The 18,636-nt window shown below is 39.6% G+C and overlaps 3 protein-coding genes across 6 annotated transcripts in view; 1 reads left to right on the forward strand and 2 right to left on the reverse strand.

The window, feature by feature from the left end:
- LOC144640819 (uncharacterized) overlaps positions 1–1,421 on the forward strand; it is a 17,144-nt gene extending 15,723 nt beyond the window's left edge. The window contains exons 13-15 of the mRNA XM_078499891.1: positions 1–15; positions 460–574; positions 907–1,421. The exon at positions 1–15 is cut by the window's left edge and continues 43 nt beyond it. Of these exons, the coding sequence (XP_078356017.1) occupies positions 1–15; positions 460–574; positions 907–955 (179 nt within the window). The 3' untranslated portion in view covers positions 956–1,421. The remainder of the gene's footprint in view (positions 16–459; positions 575–906) is intronic.
- The window catches only part of LOC144640816 (uncharacterized), a 142,805-nt gene extending 124,743 nt beyond the window's left edge, over positions 1–18,062 (reverse strand). Inside the window, exons 1-7 of one of the 4 annotated variants that reach the window (XM_078499885.1) lie at positions 17,806–18,058; positions 16,810–16,850; positions 15,122–15,843; positions 13,027–13,227; positions 10,935–12,548; positions 10,137–10,387; positions 8,258–9,842 (exon numbers count right to left, since the gene is read on the reverse strand). In XM_078499885.1, the coding sequence (XP_078356011.1) occupies positions 9,621–9,842; positions 10,137–10,387; positions 10,935–12,548; positions 13,027–13,227; positions 15,122–15,806 (2,973 nt within the window). In that variant the 5' untranslated portion in view covers positions 15,807–15,843; positions 16,810–16,850; positions 17,806–18,058 and the 3' untranslated portion in view covers positions 8,258–9,620. Of the gene's footprint in view, positions 1–8,257; positions 9,843–10,136; positions 10,388–10,934; positions 12,549–13,026; positions 13,228–15,121; positions 15,844–16,809; positions 17,119–17,805 lie in introns of those variants that run through there. The other 3 variants (XM_078499886.1, XM_078499887.1, XM_078499888.1) reach the window with 3 other exon arrangements.
- On the reverse strand, positions 4,569–8,185 carry LOC144640825 (uncharacterized). The gene is made up of 2 exons (XM_078499898.1): positions 8,008–8,185; positions 4,569–5,285 (listed from the first exon to the last, which is right to left on the reverse strand). The coding sequence occupies exons 1-2, from the start codon at positions 8,171–8,173 to the stop codon at positions 5,110–5,112; spliced, it is 342 nt and encodes a 113-aa protein (XP_078356024.1). The 5' UTR covers positions 8,174–8,185; the 3' UTR covers positions 4,569–5,109.
- Positions 18,063–18,636: the final 574 nt, after the last annotated feature.

Consider the following 18,636-nt stretch of genomic DNA (forward strand, 5'->3'; position numbering starts at 1 on the left):
AAAAAGAAGTCGAAGGTAAAAGAAAACTCGTTTAGTTTACCATTAAAAGGAATATTCGAGGGTATCTACTTCTCTAACGGCCACACAACGGCCAGGCATTTTCATTTCGACTGTGCCGATCCATACAAAGTTTCTTGTTGAAAACTTCAATTATGTCCTCTTGGTGGAAGTTGTTTTTGTAGAGGTTCAACCGAAGTATAACTTGGAAATAGAACGATCATAGTGTAGTCAAGGAGTGAAATCGGCAAGAGAAAAACCGTCTTGAAGCAAGCTTTGATTTGTCCGCCAGATTAGTTTACTCATTCAAACAAAACAATTTACACCTACGATTTTAAATCACTAGGGTGAAAATCGGCTCGATTTATAAATTCCGTTGCAATGCCATAGGTTTTCAAAAATCACCGTAGCCTAAAAATTAGCCTTAAGTTTGACATTCATAAATGCATTTTTACTCTCTAGAAATGATGAAAGAGTACAGAAAGAGTGCAGACCTGCCACCACCCATGCCTGAAGAGCTATGGCACATTCAAGAACGATTCCATACCATGGACGCAAGCTTAAGCCAAGAAAAACGGTAAGGTATTCTAACTACAACCATAAACAAAAATCGCGTGAAGGTTTCCCCTCCCCGTACCCAGGAGCCCCTTCTCTATTTGATTGTGGTACGCATGAAGTTGTGAGACTTGCATGTCTCACCAGCCCAATTATTAAGCCTCTTCTCTGTTCTTGCCCTTCGCTCCGCTGACTAGCTAAATGCAGAGACGCCGGCCCGGGGACCAGGCTGAACTCTTAGTGTACCTCTGTCTTAATATGGTTGCCCAAAATCATGGTAGCTACAGGGTGACATTTGCCATTTTAACGAAAATTTTTATGACATAAAATCTTTTTCGTTATATCTTAAAACAGGAATCAACTTTGCACGTTGCAAAGCGAGACTGTATTAAAGCTATACTAAAAGATCTTTACCGAGGCAGACTTAAAGGCAGCCCAAATGGTACTCGTCAATTTGTTCAAATACAGGAAAAGATAAGCTGAGGCGATCGTTTAGATGAAATTGCCTCATAACAGAACAGTCAGATGTAATTTCAAAGAAACGAACTAACGAAAAAAGGTTAGGTAAGGTAAAGGCTTTATTTTCAGAGGGTAACAGTTGACAGTTAACATAAGTTACTGATGACTTTGTGGCCCTCTATCAAACAGAAGAATATAAAATATGTACAGAAAAGTAAAATGTAAAATAATTCTACAGCTTCTGCTAGATATCGCTTTATTAACACACATACAACGCTTGATACTAGACACTGTGGCCCTCTATCAAACAGAAGAATACAAAAAAATAAAGAATACCAAAAACATATATTAAGAATAATGTACTTTAAAACAATTCTACAGGTACTGTTAGATATTACTTTAAAATTTAAGCAAACTAGAGATTGAAATTAACAACATTTTTATCATCTTGGTGTAAGAATTCAGTTTCTAAGAAATGTTTATATACATGTACAGTTAACTAGAGGAAGATTGTCGAAGAAAAGCACGAAAGTGTACGCAACAAAATCAAAGTGTGATCTGGGTGTTCTCTTGAATTGTATTATCTAGAAGAAATGTACAAGTTTGTATTTTTGCACGTGAAGAGTTCTTTTTCTTTTTCCTCTCAGGAGGCCTTTTTCTGTAGCTTTACGTTTACTGTCGCATGTTTTTGAGTTTGGAAACTTCATCTTAAATTCAGCGTGGCTCAAAGTAGCTTGTTTCCACATGCCTGAGTAGAAATAAAACGTGCAAAATCGCGTTTGTCACGTCGTCATCTTCTTAGTATTTAGCGCGTGCAGTAGCTGTCTACTTCTACCATACCCATACTACCTTTCGAGCTTATCGTGTGAACTGTTTTGCGCTTCTTTATTCCGACAACCTTTCTCGAATTAGCTGTATGTTAGGCTACAGAGAAAACTTTACGGATATTTATATCTTTACTGACTCTGACTCCTTAAGTTTTTCAAGCATTCAAGTTTTTTTCTTCTGAAGGATTTTGGTTGACACTTGGTAAAACCTTCTTATAGACGATTTTTCTTTCTGAGAGCCGCACAAGAGTTGTCAGACAACGATTGGTTGCACCTTATGAAAAGCAATTAACCTTTTGTAGTAAAGGTTGGAGCTTTGCCTGTAACTGAATGATTACGATACTTTAATGTTACGAGAAGTATACATGACAGGGTGAATTGATTACTCAGTAGCACCCAGTCCTGATCTAAATGCTTAAATCCCAAAATAGCTTGCAATTATCGTTAAGGGATATGCTTAATTTATAAAAACGTATAATGCCACTATATTACAATTAAACACTAAACAGTATAATGAGCTAATTATAATAGTATAAGTGTAATCGTGAAAGATAATTGAAAAAATAAGATAAAACATTACATCTAACATTTCAAACCGGCCAATTTCTTTATGAGATGGAAAAAAATTCTCAAACATGGCAGATTTAAAAGACCTGGAATTTTCTTTTGTACTTGTGGAAGTCTGTTTCAAACGTTTGTACTCCTGACCGCTGACGTTTTGCCGCCTTCATTTATTTAAATGATTTCGACATAGACTAGATTACGAGGTGCATTCCAATTTGGTATGTACGGAGTTGTTCGTCAACATAATCATGAACGAAATCCTGATCCAGTTGATATAAAAATACCCAGAACGTAACAGGGCATCTCCCGCCCACTCCGGCATAAGATTACAATTACTTAAAAGTCTCTGTTACTTTATTGACGTTAACGTTGCTCTGCTTTAAGCAGAGCAGTAGGATTTTGGTGTGCACATCAGAATACATGACACATGAATGAATACATCAGAATACATGACGCCTCATGCATGTAAAGTGAAACCTACACTGTATGTGTAGGCTCTAGAAACCAGCTTTTTATTAACTGAAAGCTCGTACGTCAAGTTATCTGCTCATACTATTGTTTACCCTCGCCCCACTGACTGGACAAGGGCTTATCATGTGCCACACACCAAAATTGTATAAATCTTTAGGGCGAACAAAATTCATACGGCTCAGGCCCCCCTTATGGCGGCCGGTTACACTATAAACCTTGCACTTACACGTGATCAGGGCGTGGGCGGGCTCGAAACCACAGTATGAAAGCGATGCAAATCGAAGTTCTGGACAGAGTGCTAACTACGCCAATGAAAAAATTCCTCTCGGAGAGTATAGCGTAATTCTCAATGACTTTTCCCACGGGAAACAGGCTGGGTCCGGAGTTGTGTTTCCCCTTCGACCAACAATGTTCGTCTTCGCCTTGGCAAACATAAATTGTGATTGGGAAAATAAAACCCACCGTTTTCACTGGGACCAGTCAATTCATGATCATACACTATATGTCTGCTACTAAAATAGGATAAGTGAGGGTATATTTCATTGGAAAATCGGGATTTGGATTTTCAAATCCGGGTTTCCGGGTTCCCAACACAAAATACGGGAGAGGTGTCTTTATTAATGGAGAAAATGAAATTTACAGCTCTTGTTTCCAGTTCTTCCGGGACTTCTCTTAGTTACGCTACAGTTTTCAACAGATGGAGATCCTTTGATACAGCTGTGTTGGCTACCAATCTCATTCCTGTGAAGCCCATCAATTGTTCATTGATCTGCAGTATCTGCTGGATTCAAGCAAAATAATCAGTTTCCTCTATCAATTGCGCTTTCCATGTTTTCAAGTGGCTGCACGATCTGTGAACTACCCACTCAGATGGTGCGTCTTCAGCTGCGAATTTTGGCGTCTCTTTCAAGGAATCTCCGCTGTCATGGCCCTTTGGCCTCAACCTCTGTTAAGAACACTTAGTTGCATTCTGTTGACACTCTCTAGCAAGAAGATGAGAAGTTCAAAATTATAGTCACTTTGCTCTAGCCCTTTCTTTTTACCTTCTATATGTTGGCTTGGCTGGCCAACGCACCCAATTAATCAACGTCTTGTGTGTCCGGATGTGTAGTGGAGGCAAAATATGTAATTTGTGATGATCTTAAATTAGCATAAATTACTATTTTGCCGGCACGGATCAGAGGGCTGGGTGCGGGTTTGAGGTGCGCAGTGTATAGTGGGATTTGAGTTTGTAATAGGTGGCCGTTAGAAAGGTGAGACATTCTACGGTCAGCCTTCGCCACGTTTTAGTCAATGTTTGGTTATATTTGTTTTTCTTATGTCATCAGTGGATGCAGGATTACGCTTCGTTTTGTTTAAATATTTAGTTCTGCTATTATAATTGTATCACTGTAAGATAATATATTTCGAATGACGCTTCGTCTTGTTTAAATATTTAGGTTTGCTATCATATTTGTATCACTGTAAGATCATATATTTGGAAAAGTATTTGTTTACAGTAGTTAGATAAGAGTATCCTAAACCCCCAAGGGTTGCGCCACTGCCTTGGTCGGGGCCACACGTTCCCCGTTTTCTCCACTTGCTTGTTTTTAGGGGTTTTCGTGTCCGGCTTTGGTGCATTTAGTATTTGTCTTTTATTCATAGCTTGTATTATATGTTGAGATGGAATAAACGGGACGATGGCTTGGCTGGCCAACGCACCCTTTTTGGGGAAACCCAAAAAGGATTTGCAAAGCTATCCTCACGAGCAGCGGTCAATGATCCCCTTTTTTGCGAGGAGCTTGAGGAAGCCACCATGGTAACAGCAAAGAAAACGTCGCTAAAAAAAGATCACGACGAAAGCTTTGCTCGTGCGCTATAACTCTTCGGCGATATATTTCTTTGCCGTCTTCTGAAATACAACAACACCAAATGACTAACTTCTCAGCGTAAACCACGACCGCTCATTTTCTATTTGTTAATTGAACATCGGCTTTCGATTTCAAAACTGAACGCAATTCTACATTACTCCTTGGTTCGCTATTTCTGGATAACGCGTTCACAGTTGGTAGATCTTAGATCGCTGGTCAAGAGTACAGTTTTGCAAATCGGTTCCATTTTTCCCCAAAAGTCGCAAAATACAAATCTTTGAAATCCAAGGTTGGTTTTCTAAACTGAAATCAATCCCCTAGAAGGATTTTGGTGCGTAAAAATCCGTCTTTCGCCTTTTATTATAAAATCAAGGATTTGATCAGAATTATGTAACATAATTTTCTTGCCAGTTACTAACAAGGTGTGTCTTGTCTATTCCCGGCGGAGAGACAAGAACGTTGTCAAGATTGTGCATGTCAGCGGTTTCACCATGGTCGCATTCACCACTTGGTTCCTCTGTATTTGGTGTGTCGCACTGATTTCCAGAAGAAGGTGGCGTATCTGGGACAAAAAGAAATACATTAAAATCTCAGAACCAGGAATCGCGACCTCTGACCGGTTTCGCGTTTCATTGCATGGACTTCTGCTTAAATGTGATAGGCTGACAGAAGAACATTAGAAGTAATGCAGAAAGGAATCGCTAAACGATTTTTGAGAACCTCCCTGGAAACCACACCATGTAAAAGGAAGCCTCCTCTTGAAAAATTACTTATTTTTTTTATTTATTATTATTACGGTTAAAATTTAATTGTACTGGTCTTTGGTGACATTTTCCTTTACCGTAATACAAGCAATTGACGTTATCCTCTATCGACTGGATAATGTGGACGTTTCAGTTAGATCTAAACGAAGTTATGTTATGAAAACGCGGGGTTTTTTGCGCCTTGTCCACTGTGTGGGATGAATGAAACCGAGAGTCAAAGGAGCGACAAAGAACTACCTAACGGAATATTTCGCGCACGATGTCCTTTAATTCGTATATATTCCTTGAAATTGTTGAGAACGAAAAATGTTTACAGGTAGACCCGAAATAATTGCAAATGATATTCCTTGTGGACCTTGTGCAAGTCCAGTTTGCTTGTTTGCGGTTAAATATGCGGCTGTCATCGATAAACTGTGTTAAAACGAGCAACCAGTGCATAGATCAAGTCTGCTAAAGAAAGATACAGGTTTCAGAGCAATCTCGAGCCCAGAGTGACTCCCGTCTCCGCGATCCGTCAGCGGTTGGTCAGCGGTAGGGTCGCCGGGACTCACGAGTCCGTCCCGTACCGCAGACCGACATGAACGGACTCTGAGCTCGAGATTGGTTTCAGAGTAACATGAACAACCTCATCGCTCGGTTACAGTCCTCCTCCGGTCACTCGCATAGCGCGGTATGGCCTGGGGACGAAGCTGTAAAACAACCTATATTGAATTGCTGAAACTGCTGTTATAACAGAAAATGTTTTACTTTCTAAACGCAGTCTCGAGAGGTTCTTTGTCCCTGTTGGCAAGGTTCGGATCTTTCAGTAATTCTTTGCAGCCTTGTCTTAATTCAGTCGATTATGTAGACCATTTAAGCTTACTAGAGTTCATGTTTTTGTTCCCCTGAGTTGTTTTCATATTTTTATTAATGATTATCTTTTGCCGTAAGTTGATATTCTTTGGCCGTGAGTCGATTTCCGATCCCTGCCTTTATGTTCCGTCAGATGTGAGTTTATTTCTTATTGTTGTGAGGTTATTACGACTTTGGCCGTAAATTTTCTCACAGCAAAAATGCATACAATACGGACGAAGTGCTGAACGACGACAAAGCAGAAAGCTTGAGCAAAATTACGTCACCGGGGTTTTGGGGATTTTTGGTCAACTGTTCTGAAATTAGTGGTAGGGAACTTAAAACATTAAAAATGTTATCTTTGAACGTCTAAAAGAAGATATAACCTTAAATTGCGGAGAGAAATCAAACCACGGCAATTAATATCGATTTTTTTGGAAGACGCGCGGAAACAGCTTTGAAAAGTTTAGCCTCAATTTTTTTTTTCAAGTTTAAATCGGGTTTAAATCCATTTTCATCTTAGCTATCCCCAGCTAAAGATGATTGTTAAAATGTTTAGTGTTTTAATATAGCAATTGTTAATAAAAATGGACCATTATTTTTAGGTTTTTTACGACACAAATATATATTTTGGCTGTTCAAAAATCTGTTGAAAACCGTGACAAAGCCCCTTTAAACTAAACTTGTTCTAAAAAATCGTGTTTACTCTATCTATCCCCAGCGCTTGTTGTGAATACAAACTGACTCAAACAACAGTAAAGTAATCTCAAACAACTTTTTCCCTAGTTGTGGTGTTGTACCATTTAAGTTAAACCACTGCAAGTTAAACTCAACTCTGATTCATTGACGACCACGGACTCCGAGCTCGCACCGACTACAAGCGGAGTTCGAGTTCCTTTCGTATGATTGACAGATTTCACAACACGACGCAAGTGATGCTCTCTTTTACGTACACGAAATAACTTGTAGAAATGATTTAGTCTGATTAATTAGTATACGTTAGAATTGGCTTAAACTATGCTGACAAGGCAAGAGATAATAGATGGTCAGCGATTTATCCCGGATAAGTTTATAATTAAAATTTGCGTACGCAAATTTTAGTGCAGCGATGCTAGAACAAACTCAGCCGACAGGCAAGAAAAGTGAGACGGAAAAATTAAACCACAAAAAATATTGACAGCTCTTTTGTATTAAGCAAAACTTTTTTGTCTGTTCTTAGAAAGCAGACAATAAACTCTTAAGTGATTTTTAGTTGTTCTGCCTCGAGATTATTATTTTTTTGTTGTACCGTAAGATATTCAGTTTAACCATGAGCGATTTCAATTTGTCTTGCACCTATTAGTCAGGAAATACATTAAAGCTTGGACCCCATATTTAGCGGAATGAAAACATTGTTACTTCCAGTGAAAATTTAATAAATGGGGAGCTCTGCTTTAAGACTTGCTTGTCTAAGTATGTATTATCTTTAGTTGACAGGAATGTATAAAATATTTTCTGGGAAATTACAGCGCGGTGTTCGCTGAAAAGTCCACTTAAAACGCGGGCATGTGCATCATTTGAATGTTTTGTAATCGTCGGCGATTATACAAAAAAAAATCAGTCTGTAGTTAATATATATTTTTTCAAATATCTTTTACATTTTGCTATTTGCTATAAAGATGAAGCAACTTTTGAATGTTTTAATCTCACCTTGTTGAGTATCCTCCCTGTGGCTTACAGCTTGGAGCTCGCAGATTGTTTCCACATCACCGAGCGCCTCGTCCAAAAATTTTACCAGCGGTGTAAATGTATTTAAGTAAATAAGTTCAGCAATGCAGAGAAACGTATAAAAGACATTGATAATAACTAAGTTCATTAAAAGCTGTTTTTTCTTTTTGTAGAGCTGAAGGTGACGGGCCTATGTGTAGTTGGGATTAAACTCAAATAAACGGCACACGAATAAAGAATAGTGCCATGTTTCATTTTACTTCTTGAACTCCTCTAACCGGTTTTCGCCGGTTAAGAGTCACGTGCTACACGTGACTTGTTTTATCATGTAAATGTAACAAACTGCCCCACTACAAGTGCAAAAGCTTCGCTCTAATGACTCTAAAGTACGACTTGTGTGCTAGTTTTAAGAACGTCACTCAAACAGACGTAACAAATATCACAAATAAACATACCATGACTAAATGCATTATCACTCTTCTACGCTTGACAACACTGTTGCGCATGCTCACTGTTTTTTGTGAAAGAAACAAACAAACGTAAACCTGGGGATTTTAATTACAAGTGTCACTAAGATGGCCCTCTATTAATACAAAAAAAAGTTAAAGATGACAAAAAAATATACAGAATAATATAGTAAAAAAATAATTCTGGGGGGTAACTGGTTCGAATCCCATTGAAGGCAAAATTTTTTTGGTTTCTTTCTTTGCAATTTCTTAAATTGCAATTCACTGCTAGGATCATTTCTTCAATTTAAAGCTCATCCGCAGTTCACATATATATGATTTATTTCATATACTCTATGTCAATGACAATCATGTTAATAAAGAAGTCTTCTTAGATTGAAATATGCAAGAATATCTTAATCCAAAAGAATGTTTTCAGGCGTGATTGTCATTGGTCAAAATAAGTCTCATAGTACAGCATACTTACCAGTAATAAACTGCCCAAATTAACACTACACTGTGGGTCTAAAATCTTGACACTTAGGTACAGTTGAAAGCTGCAAGTTTTCAAGTCACCTTAAACTAAGTTATATTTTTTGTGACTAATCTGGATAATTAATTTATACATTTAATAATTTATACATTTATATAGCGCTAAAACTATAAATATTCTAAAGCGCTGTTTACAGTATGTAAAATAATATAAAAATGTAAAAATTAGAATGAACCTACATACAAATCAATTTAGAAACAGTGTGATTAAAAAGTTAAAACGCTTAAACGCGAAATGCTTTCTTAAAAAGGAAAGTCTTCAATTGACTTTTAAAAGTCTCCACTGAAGATGCTTTGCGAATGTCAACAGGAAGCTCATTCCACAGGTAGGGGCCTGCCTTGGCAAATGCTCTATCCCCAAAAGTTTTCAGCATTGTCTTAGGGACAACTAGTATATCATGGCCATCGGAACGCAGGTTGTACCGACCAACAGGCTTGGCCTTCAAAAGGCCAGAGATGTACGGCGGAGCTTTCTCATGAAGGGCCTTGTACACCGGTAGCAGTATCTTAAACGTCACCCGGTACCGAACAGGAAGCCAGTGTAGTCTACTTATTACTCCCATCTTAAAAGATGGGAGTAATATGAATGCAAACATATCATTTCTCAGGCTGCGGCTCATCAACAGACAAAGACCTTGTCCTAGCCAGTAGTTCCTCCTGGTTTGCTTCTTCGTCTCGTCCAAGCCTTTTAAGGACATGGGCTATGTCAAGGTGAGAACGGACAGTCTCCTGGTGATTTCCAATAACCTTGTCCTGAATGGTAAGCGCACTCTTCAGGGCGTCCAGAGCATCATTCAATTGACCTTGAATGGCTAAAGCCTGTTGAAAGGATAGAGGCAAATGCTTGTGTTACAGCACTTCTTTGCAGGGATTTTTTGAGACGTGTGTATACCCTGTATCAATCCCTTAGGGATTCGCGCTGGCAGGCGCAAATAAATCCGTCATGTAGACGTACATTTACCACAGAAAAATACAATTTAGTAACGCACATTGTTTACAGTTTCTCCATGAAATATTTTTTCAATCCCCCCCACTTCCCCCATAAAAATCCCGGCCTCAACACTCTTATGCAAAAGTAAATAATTTTACAAACTTAATGTACATACACTTTACCTTGCCAAGACCATGGAACGAGCGTGCTGTTTCTTGGTGGTCACCCAGTGAATGTTTTCGGATGCGCGATGCTTTACGCAAAAACGATACTGCACTTTCGTAGTCTCCAAGGGCCTGGCACGAGGTTCCCATATCATCCATCAGAGTGGCAGTAAACGGATGGTCTCCGAGCAACTCCTGATACACTGGAAGTGAATACTCTGCTCTGACTTTATTTGCTTCCTGGTGTGCTCCATTGTATGCATAAACAGCTGTAAATATATCACAAGCTCAGATCTAACATTTTAATTTTTACATGTCAGTAAAATAACGCACAGCACACATAACACCTTACCATTGCCATTCATATTCGGCTTTAAAGCACACAGTAACAAAAGTTTCACTTACAAAAGTGCAGTTTGTAAGCAATGGAACATTAATTTCACATGTATGTTACGGCCCTTTCTCAAGGTGGTTGTAGAATCCAATCTTTGATAGGTTTTATGGCACTGACTAAAGTCTTTGACGAGACACCTTCGTCTCCTCCACCCAAGAATAGTGCATGGACAAAGTCTTCATTCAAGTCAAGTGGCCAAAATGCTGACTCCTCCTTGATGTGATGATATTCTATAGGAGGGCTATCAACCAAATCTATACACCTGGGTGGCGAAAAGCGTCATGAAAGTAAAGTATCTTGTCTAAGAACACAATGCAGTGCCCCAGACAGGGCGCCAGCCCAGTCTCAGGGACCAGCACACTAACCCATACGCCACCACACACAGTTACATGTAAGTCAGGGCAACACAGATGAAGACTTACCTCCAAGATCTTTATAAGCAACTGCAGTAGCAATCTTATCCTTGTAAATCTTCTCTCTGATGTCAATGGCCTTTTCGATAAGTGGAATGGCTTTTTCCAAATCTTTGGACTGTCCAAAGCAACGGCCAAGTTTACACAAACAAAAGGCACGAACCAGAGACGAGACATCACCGAGCTCTCTTTGTATGATGTCCGCCTCTTTGAATTTGGCGACGGCCGATGGACAGGGAAGATGGCATGCACAGTGGGAAAGGATGCAGTATGCCTCTGACGTCAAGCAGTCACTGTACCTCTTCCTGTCACCACTTCGTTTGCAGGCAGCTGTGAATTTACCAAAAACCGAGAGAAACTTCTCTTTCCTGAACACCTTAGCCAAGAACGTTGTAACCTCAACTGCCGTGTCGATGCACATTTCATCTAAGTCGGGGTCATTTAACGAATCTTGCAAGGCCTGCCTTATGTTGCGCCTATTGATCAGGAACTTGGACGCTGCAACACAGCATTCTGTGGACAGGAAGGTTGCATAAAGTTCTTTTAACATGGCCAAGTAGTGAATGTTAAACACTTTTTTGGCTGATTGGTAGGTTGGGTACAGGTCTGACTCCTGATGTGCTCGATCAATGCAGAAAGACTGGATAATGTTGTGGAGGTAATACTGTTTTGACAAACAATCAAACTGGAGCATGGAATTATCCACCAGGGTCTGGAGCAACATTCCCAGTTTGTATTCGGACAGGTCCCTAAGTAGAAAGTGGGCGTCGGCAACAGTAAAAGACATCGGAAACACTGCTAAGGAGATCAGAGCAACTTGCTGATCGGGTTCTAGGCGGTTAAAACAGATTCCAAGACAGTTGAAGAGCTGATGATTGTGGGACAGTGAATTAAGATTGAACGACTTTAGAGTTAAAACTGGACTCATCTGGAACTCATGTATCAGAGCACCAACGTCAACTCCCTTTGCCAGGAGAGCTGCAGTTGTACGAAGAACCAGCGGCACTCCACCGCAGTGATACGCCAACTGTTCCGCGTGCTCTTTAGACACCCTCGGTTCTAGTGTCAGAAGCAACTCCTTCGCGTGGTCAGGACAATGGGATTCCAAACGAAGCTCATACGTCTCCACAGAAAAAAATGTGATGGTTTGACGTGACGTAATAAGAATTTTCACCTGTGTAGCAGTTTCCGCGACAGCTTTAATGAAATGGCAAAATTCATCTTTCACTTGGGGAAGTAACAAATCCTCTGCATTGTCTAGAATAATGACAGAGTGTTGTGTTAATTTGCGCAGGCAGTGCTTAGCCTGCTGGATGGGTTCTCTGCCAGCCACAATCTGAAGAGCCCCAAGAAGGGAGTTCACCATGCCATTCAGTGACGTCAAACTTCTCAGTGATATGTAATATACGTTTGTTTTCCCTTGCGCTATCAGCTCATGTCCCACTTGAATGGCGAGTGAAGACTTGCCAAAGCCTGGAGGACCAGTGATGGAAACTATCTGAGTGGAATCATTTGCAGCAAGCTTCTCTAGTATGATACCAGATTGTATTATACGACCCACGAAGTTTGGCACTTTGCAAGGTATACCACCCAGGTACTTAAAGGCTTTTGTGACAGCACCTCCTAATAAATGCAGAGCAAAAAGCATTTAACAAATAGTTCACCAACAGATTAGGGAGGGGGGACTCTTAACGTCAGATCCAGAGCAGTTGCTAAGGGATTGCTATAGACGGTATTTTGTGGCTCTTCAATGGAACAGACCTGTGCAAAAAACCTATCCATATGAAGTCCGTTTTCCAAAATATGACAGTTAGAAACCTTCCCTTAGCTACAAGTTGGCAGTTTAAAGTCATTTCCCCCCCCCCCCCCCTTAACAAACTAGTCAGTTACCTTTGAGTCAGTGCACGTGAACAGTCTGGTAATTGGAATGAAAAAGTTGCCCATTGTTTGCACGATGGCGGTGCAACGTTTTTCCCATGCAAAAAAATGATTAGTTAAAACACCCACAAATTTTGTGCCGAAATTCACATATTTTGGGTAAGCAGCGTTGAACTTTCGCATCGATTTTGGTTTGTTTACAAGGTGCTCTGAGGAGCCTTACCTTCTACTCCAAGCAGCCGATTTCTGAGGTCGTGTCGCCCAATGTGGAACAGTAACGAAGACAGTTTGTCCTTGATGTCCTTGAGATGACTGGCAGGAATCGTCCCCTCGCATAAAAACTTCTCCAAGTTCACAAAATCTTCGTCTGTTAGATCACGACCAATCGAGAGCAGCAAGGAGAGGAAAGCTGGGTCGTCTGCATCTATGTGAGATTAAGAGGCCGTCTTTCTTAAAACACCCACTCAAATTCGCGTCCAAAAATTATTTTGCCTGAAACTCTGGCAACTGAAAGACTTTACCGAGACTAAAACTAAAACAGATTTGGTTTGATTCAAAATGATTTTCTGGCCGCGTTAGGAGCCATCAAATATTTTGCCCCTTCGGGACTCGCCGCAACGTCTGAAAAATTACAAAAATAGGCATTTTTCAAGCCGTTGTCAAATGTTTTATTTGCATCGAACACCGACTTTATATTTATTTGTTTATAGTAATTTCTAGTTTTCTTAGAAAATAGCAACTTTTCCCTCGATTTATATGTAAATGCGAAATCAAGGATATTTATAATGACCACCACTGATCGACATCGAACGAAGGTTGAAAAATGGCCTTGATTTAGAAGCGAACATTTCAATTTCGGGACCTAGCTGATAACTTCACTCTACACAGCCGAAAAATGTAGTCCTTTATCGGCTAAAATATGCAAAATCACATGTACGTTTTCAGTATTTAAAAATTTATGACCGTTTGTATCAGCACATGTGCGTGAAATGACGACAATATAAGTGGACATGCTCTTATTACTGGCACACGTGCTGATACCAGGCTGATACAAATGGTCATAACGTTTGAGATACTGAAAACGTACATTTGATTTTGCATATTTTAGCAGATAAGGACTACACTTTTCGGCTGTGTAGAGTAGAGGTATCAGCTAGGTCCCGAAATTGAAATATTCGCTTCTAAATCAAGGCCATTTTCAGTTTCAACCTTCGTTCGATGCCAATAGTAGTGGTCATCATATCCTTGATTTCGCATTCCAGATAGCCTACGGCAAAGCTGCTACCTTCTTAGAAAACTAGAAATGTTTATGAGCAAATTGATATAAAAATTGTCGATGTTCGATGCGAATGAAATATTTGACAGCGGCTCGAAAAATGCCTATTTTTCTAATTTTTCAGACGTTGCGGCGGGTCCAAAAGGGCAAAATATTTAATGGTTCCTAACGCGGCCAGAAAATCATTTTGAATCAAACCAAATATGTTTTAGTTTTAGCCTTGGTAAAGTCTTTCAGTTGCCAGAGTTTCAGACAAAATAATTTTTTGATGCGAATTTGAGTGGATGTTTTTAAGAAGGATAGCCTCTTAAAACGATAAGGAAATTAAATAAGAACCATTTTTACTGATTGCTCACCACTAGAGTTCTTTAAAGCTCAGTGGTTAGAGCATCATGCAGCTAGGGTACGGAAGGTTGTGGGTTCAAATCCCATCTGTAAACTCAATTTCTTCTCTATAATGTTTTCTTCTCACATGTCATTCCGTTTTCATAAAAAAAATTCATTAACAATTACAGCATGTTTTAACATCAGATGCAGATTAACCCAATTATTTTTGTTTCATTTTTGACTGATAAGAAAGGTCACTCAGGAACAATGAAATTCATTGGAAACAAGTAAACCGAGAAAAATGTACTTTAAATAAAAATACTCTTATTAACGTACAATCCAAGTCAGACTTCTATATTCGCTATATTTATGGAACCCTCTTTAATCTGAAGAATGATACCTATATACAATTAGGTAAACGTGCATGTCAAGATGGAAAAACTGCACATCCACCGATAGCCGTTATAAAATACCATACAGCGGGGTCAGAGACATCCACTTACCGCCCCTTTGCACGTGTGCCTCCGTCGTTTACTATGCTCCAACAAGACTTTTGTCGATTTTACCCTTCCAAAAAGGGCGCGATTTCCCTCCCTTTTTACCTTACCGTTTCCGTAACTACCTCCCAGAAGTAAATGTTTGTTTTTAGCATCAGAAAAAACTGACAAAAAAGACATTATATTCATTGAAACGTTAAAACACTCAAATTACTCACCATGTGTGGCAAGCGCGTCTTTTAATTCGCACACATCCTTGTGCACGTTTTCTAGTTTGTTGTTAATTTTAACCAGCTCGTCCCAAATCTTTTCATCATTTTTCTTCCACTGAGTAAGAAGCGCTTTAAAATGTTCCTCGACAGCAGGATCCATACACTCAGTCTCCAGCTCGGTTATGGCATCTTCATAACTTGATCCTCCCAATCTCACCAGTACGTCCCGGATGTCAGCCCAGTAGCTGTTGAACTTTGCATCATCCACAGAGGCTTCCGCTACATGAGCATACACAGTGTTTCTATAGTGTTTTAGTCGAACAATATCTGCTTCAAGACTTTCGTCTGTTGTAGCAGGAAGGGTTTTCCAACCTGTTGCAGGACCAGGTAGACCACAGATGTTTCTCAAGAGGACGCACAAAATTGTAATGTCAAAGTTTGCTGAGGAAACAGAAGAAGGTATTGCCGGGTACAAAATGCCCCACTGGATTGGATTAAGAATTCCTTTTGAACTTAGTGACTTTAATTTGGCCTGATAACTTGTAAGAACGTTGTAAAGACTTGCCGGTGAATGAATTTTATTGAATGTGTCGCGTAAGGCCTGAGATCCAAGTTCAATCAGAAGACGGCAGAGCCTGGCATAATTAGTTTTCTCTTTAGTAGATGCTACTGATGGTAGGTAGGTCGCCATAACAATGATGGTTATTGGCAATATACAAACTTCATGCCTGACAAAAAAAACGACAATAATAATATTATAATATAATAATATTATAGTTAACCCTATTCAGACCGGGCTTTTTTGGATCTTTTCAGACCGGGGGGGGGGGCGGATTCCCCCCCCCTCCGTAACTTCCAGAATATTTAAGCAATCACAATGAAACTTACAGGATATATAGTATGCCCGAAAATCAACGTGGGATAATGACGTCACATCACGTGACAATTACATCATAATGTCAAAACAGCCGCCATCTTGGATCCGTCATCTTGGATTTCGAAATTTTTCAAAACGTCAGAAAACCGCCGAAAATTACTGCAAAGTACTCAACATCAATAAAACTGTTCTTAAAATCCGTAAAATGGTGAAAATAATTGCATTAAAGTCAATTTTCATTAATAGAAACACGAAAACTACAAATTTGGGAAAACATGCCTGTCAAAATGCCGTTGCCATGGTGACGTCAAGTTCCTGACACAGCAACCTATCATATCAAATTGTTCCCAGATAAATTTTAGATAAAGTCGTAAAGTTTGACAGCGTTTGGCTGAATATTAAAAAAGTTATTAGCGTTCAAAGTCAGCGCGGGCACTTTCCGCCCCCCCCCCCACCCCCGGGTCTGGATAGGGTTAAGACATAGAAGGTAACCAATACATAGAAGATAATCGGTCTCCGCCATGATTATATACCCATGTGCGTCTACTGGGACACGTAAAACCAGAAATCAAGTCTGCGTTCAAATGTTTCACCCCCTATGTGGTCGGATCAAATTCCCCGTGGAGACTTCGATTATCAAATTCCCTTCCTCCCGGGAGGCAAATGCGTCAAATGCCCGGGGTATGCCCGGGGGGGATGTTGAACCTACGATTTGACTGATACATAACCCAAAGGCATAGCGTTCGCCCTGAACAGCAAACTTCAGACATTTCGGGCAAAAGTCATGACTATTGAATTAAATATCTCGAAAACCTACCTGCCGTGTTTCGTTCTTAAGTAATCACCAGAACAAAGGGGCTGGAAAGCAAAGACATGCAAATGCTATTTTTTAAAAATAGATTCTTCTACGGTTTTTTAGCCTAATATTGGCCATGTAGTGATAATTCGTCGACACTGCTAAAAAGAGCAGCTCGAAATCAGTACAATAACCAAGTTAACCTCGCGCACAAAGTCAGAAAACTTTACAGACGCTAATTGTCATGCTTGGGGAAACATATGCGCCCTCAGCATTATAAATACAGATGCCTGTAAGATTTACCGAATTTTTTAAGAACCATATTTCGCTTTTATTTTTTAAAGCTTGAATATTATTTATTCTTGGGTGCTCATTCCAGCCGTGTCGATGGATTGTCGCTGCAAGGGTCGCATTGAAGGGGTAATGAGCTATTAGATGAGGATTAATTAATTCTTATTTCGCGTGGAATTTTTAAAATGCATTGCATGAATTCAGTGCAAAAGTATCGTGAATGCAAACATATCGAAGAGGAAGTATATTTATATAATTTGTATATATTTACGACCACGCATGAAAAATGGCTTAACGTCTGAAATCCTTATATCATAACGGGTTGAAACGCCTGTTGCACCGTGTTTGTTGAGTTCTTGTTGTCACGAACTTTCCAGTCAACTGTAATTTGCATTTAACATAAGATGACCCTGTAGTTAAATTAAAATGTTTTCCTTTGCCCATTAAGTTACTTCTTCAGTCGTTAGTTACGACAGGTAAGAGATCGAATCATGTGAAATGAAGTTCGCGGATCGACGGGCCGAGTTTTTATCGATGTCGTACTCGATATGCAGAACCAAACAGCACGTTCTGAATCGATTCTGAAATCTAGACGTGATGTCTAGTTAGGGTATTTTCGAAACAGAAGATCGACTTTATCATTATCCTTATCCCGACAATCGAAATGATACGTCTTACTCCAGAAAAATAACAATTATAGCTAAATTGAAGGCTAGTTGCACTTACCAATGCGGTTTTCGGCGGAGTCTGTTTTGCAAGTGATTCTCGTGTAGGTCACCACAATTTCTGAGAAATCATTCATCACAATTATTTAAAAGTGCCCTATAGGCCCTGATATGGTAATAATCCCGGGAAACACAATCGCTATTGAAAATGGGAAAGATCTGGAAGTTTCTTATGGAAAGTGAAGTGCTGCGGCCAGAAATTGATAATAAAGAGGACTAATGGGGATGTGGTCAAAGTAATAGTAGTCATCACGGAACGATTCTAATGGCAGTCTGAGCCCACCAACGAAAATTCACTACTTCACGGATCAAATTTCAACGAAAATTTGCATAACATTGTTTACTTTTGACAGGCGATTGCATAACATATTATATTACCATTGTGAACCCTTTTAAAATATCACACCGCAAGTCCTGTACCAAGTTTGTTTACTACCGTGAGGTGTGAAAATAGACAAAATAAGGCTTCTTGTAAAGACAATGCACGTCTACTGAACAGAAACAATTCTTATAACTCGAAAGGAATCAAAGGGGCCATTATTACTTGCGGACAAGTTTGGTAACGATTTGTAGATTTCATTGTTGACATTGTTGTGTCAATTGTTGCAGAAAACGGGGTTAGAGACGCAAAACAAGTCCAACAATACATGGGTCACATAGCAACAAAGAAGCAGTTGTCTTTTGATTGGTCCGCGTTGCACGCGCGACACATTTTGTCATTTTAAAGGTCCCCACACCCGTGGGGACATGTCGCTGGGACATGTGGTAGCGCCAAAATCATGTGATGTTCAATGAAGCAGGGACGTGTACACACGCAAGAAAATGTAGCAGC

This window comes from Oculina patagonica, unplaced genomic scaffold, assembly GCF_052425735.1.
Source record: "Oculina patagonica isolate OP01 unplaced genomic scaffold, crgOcupat unplaced5, whole genome shotgun sequence".
NCBI classification, from domain to species: Eukaryota; Metazoa; Cnidaria; class Anthozoa; order Scleractinia; family Oculinidae; genus Oculina; species Oculina patagonica.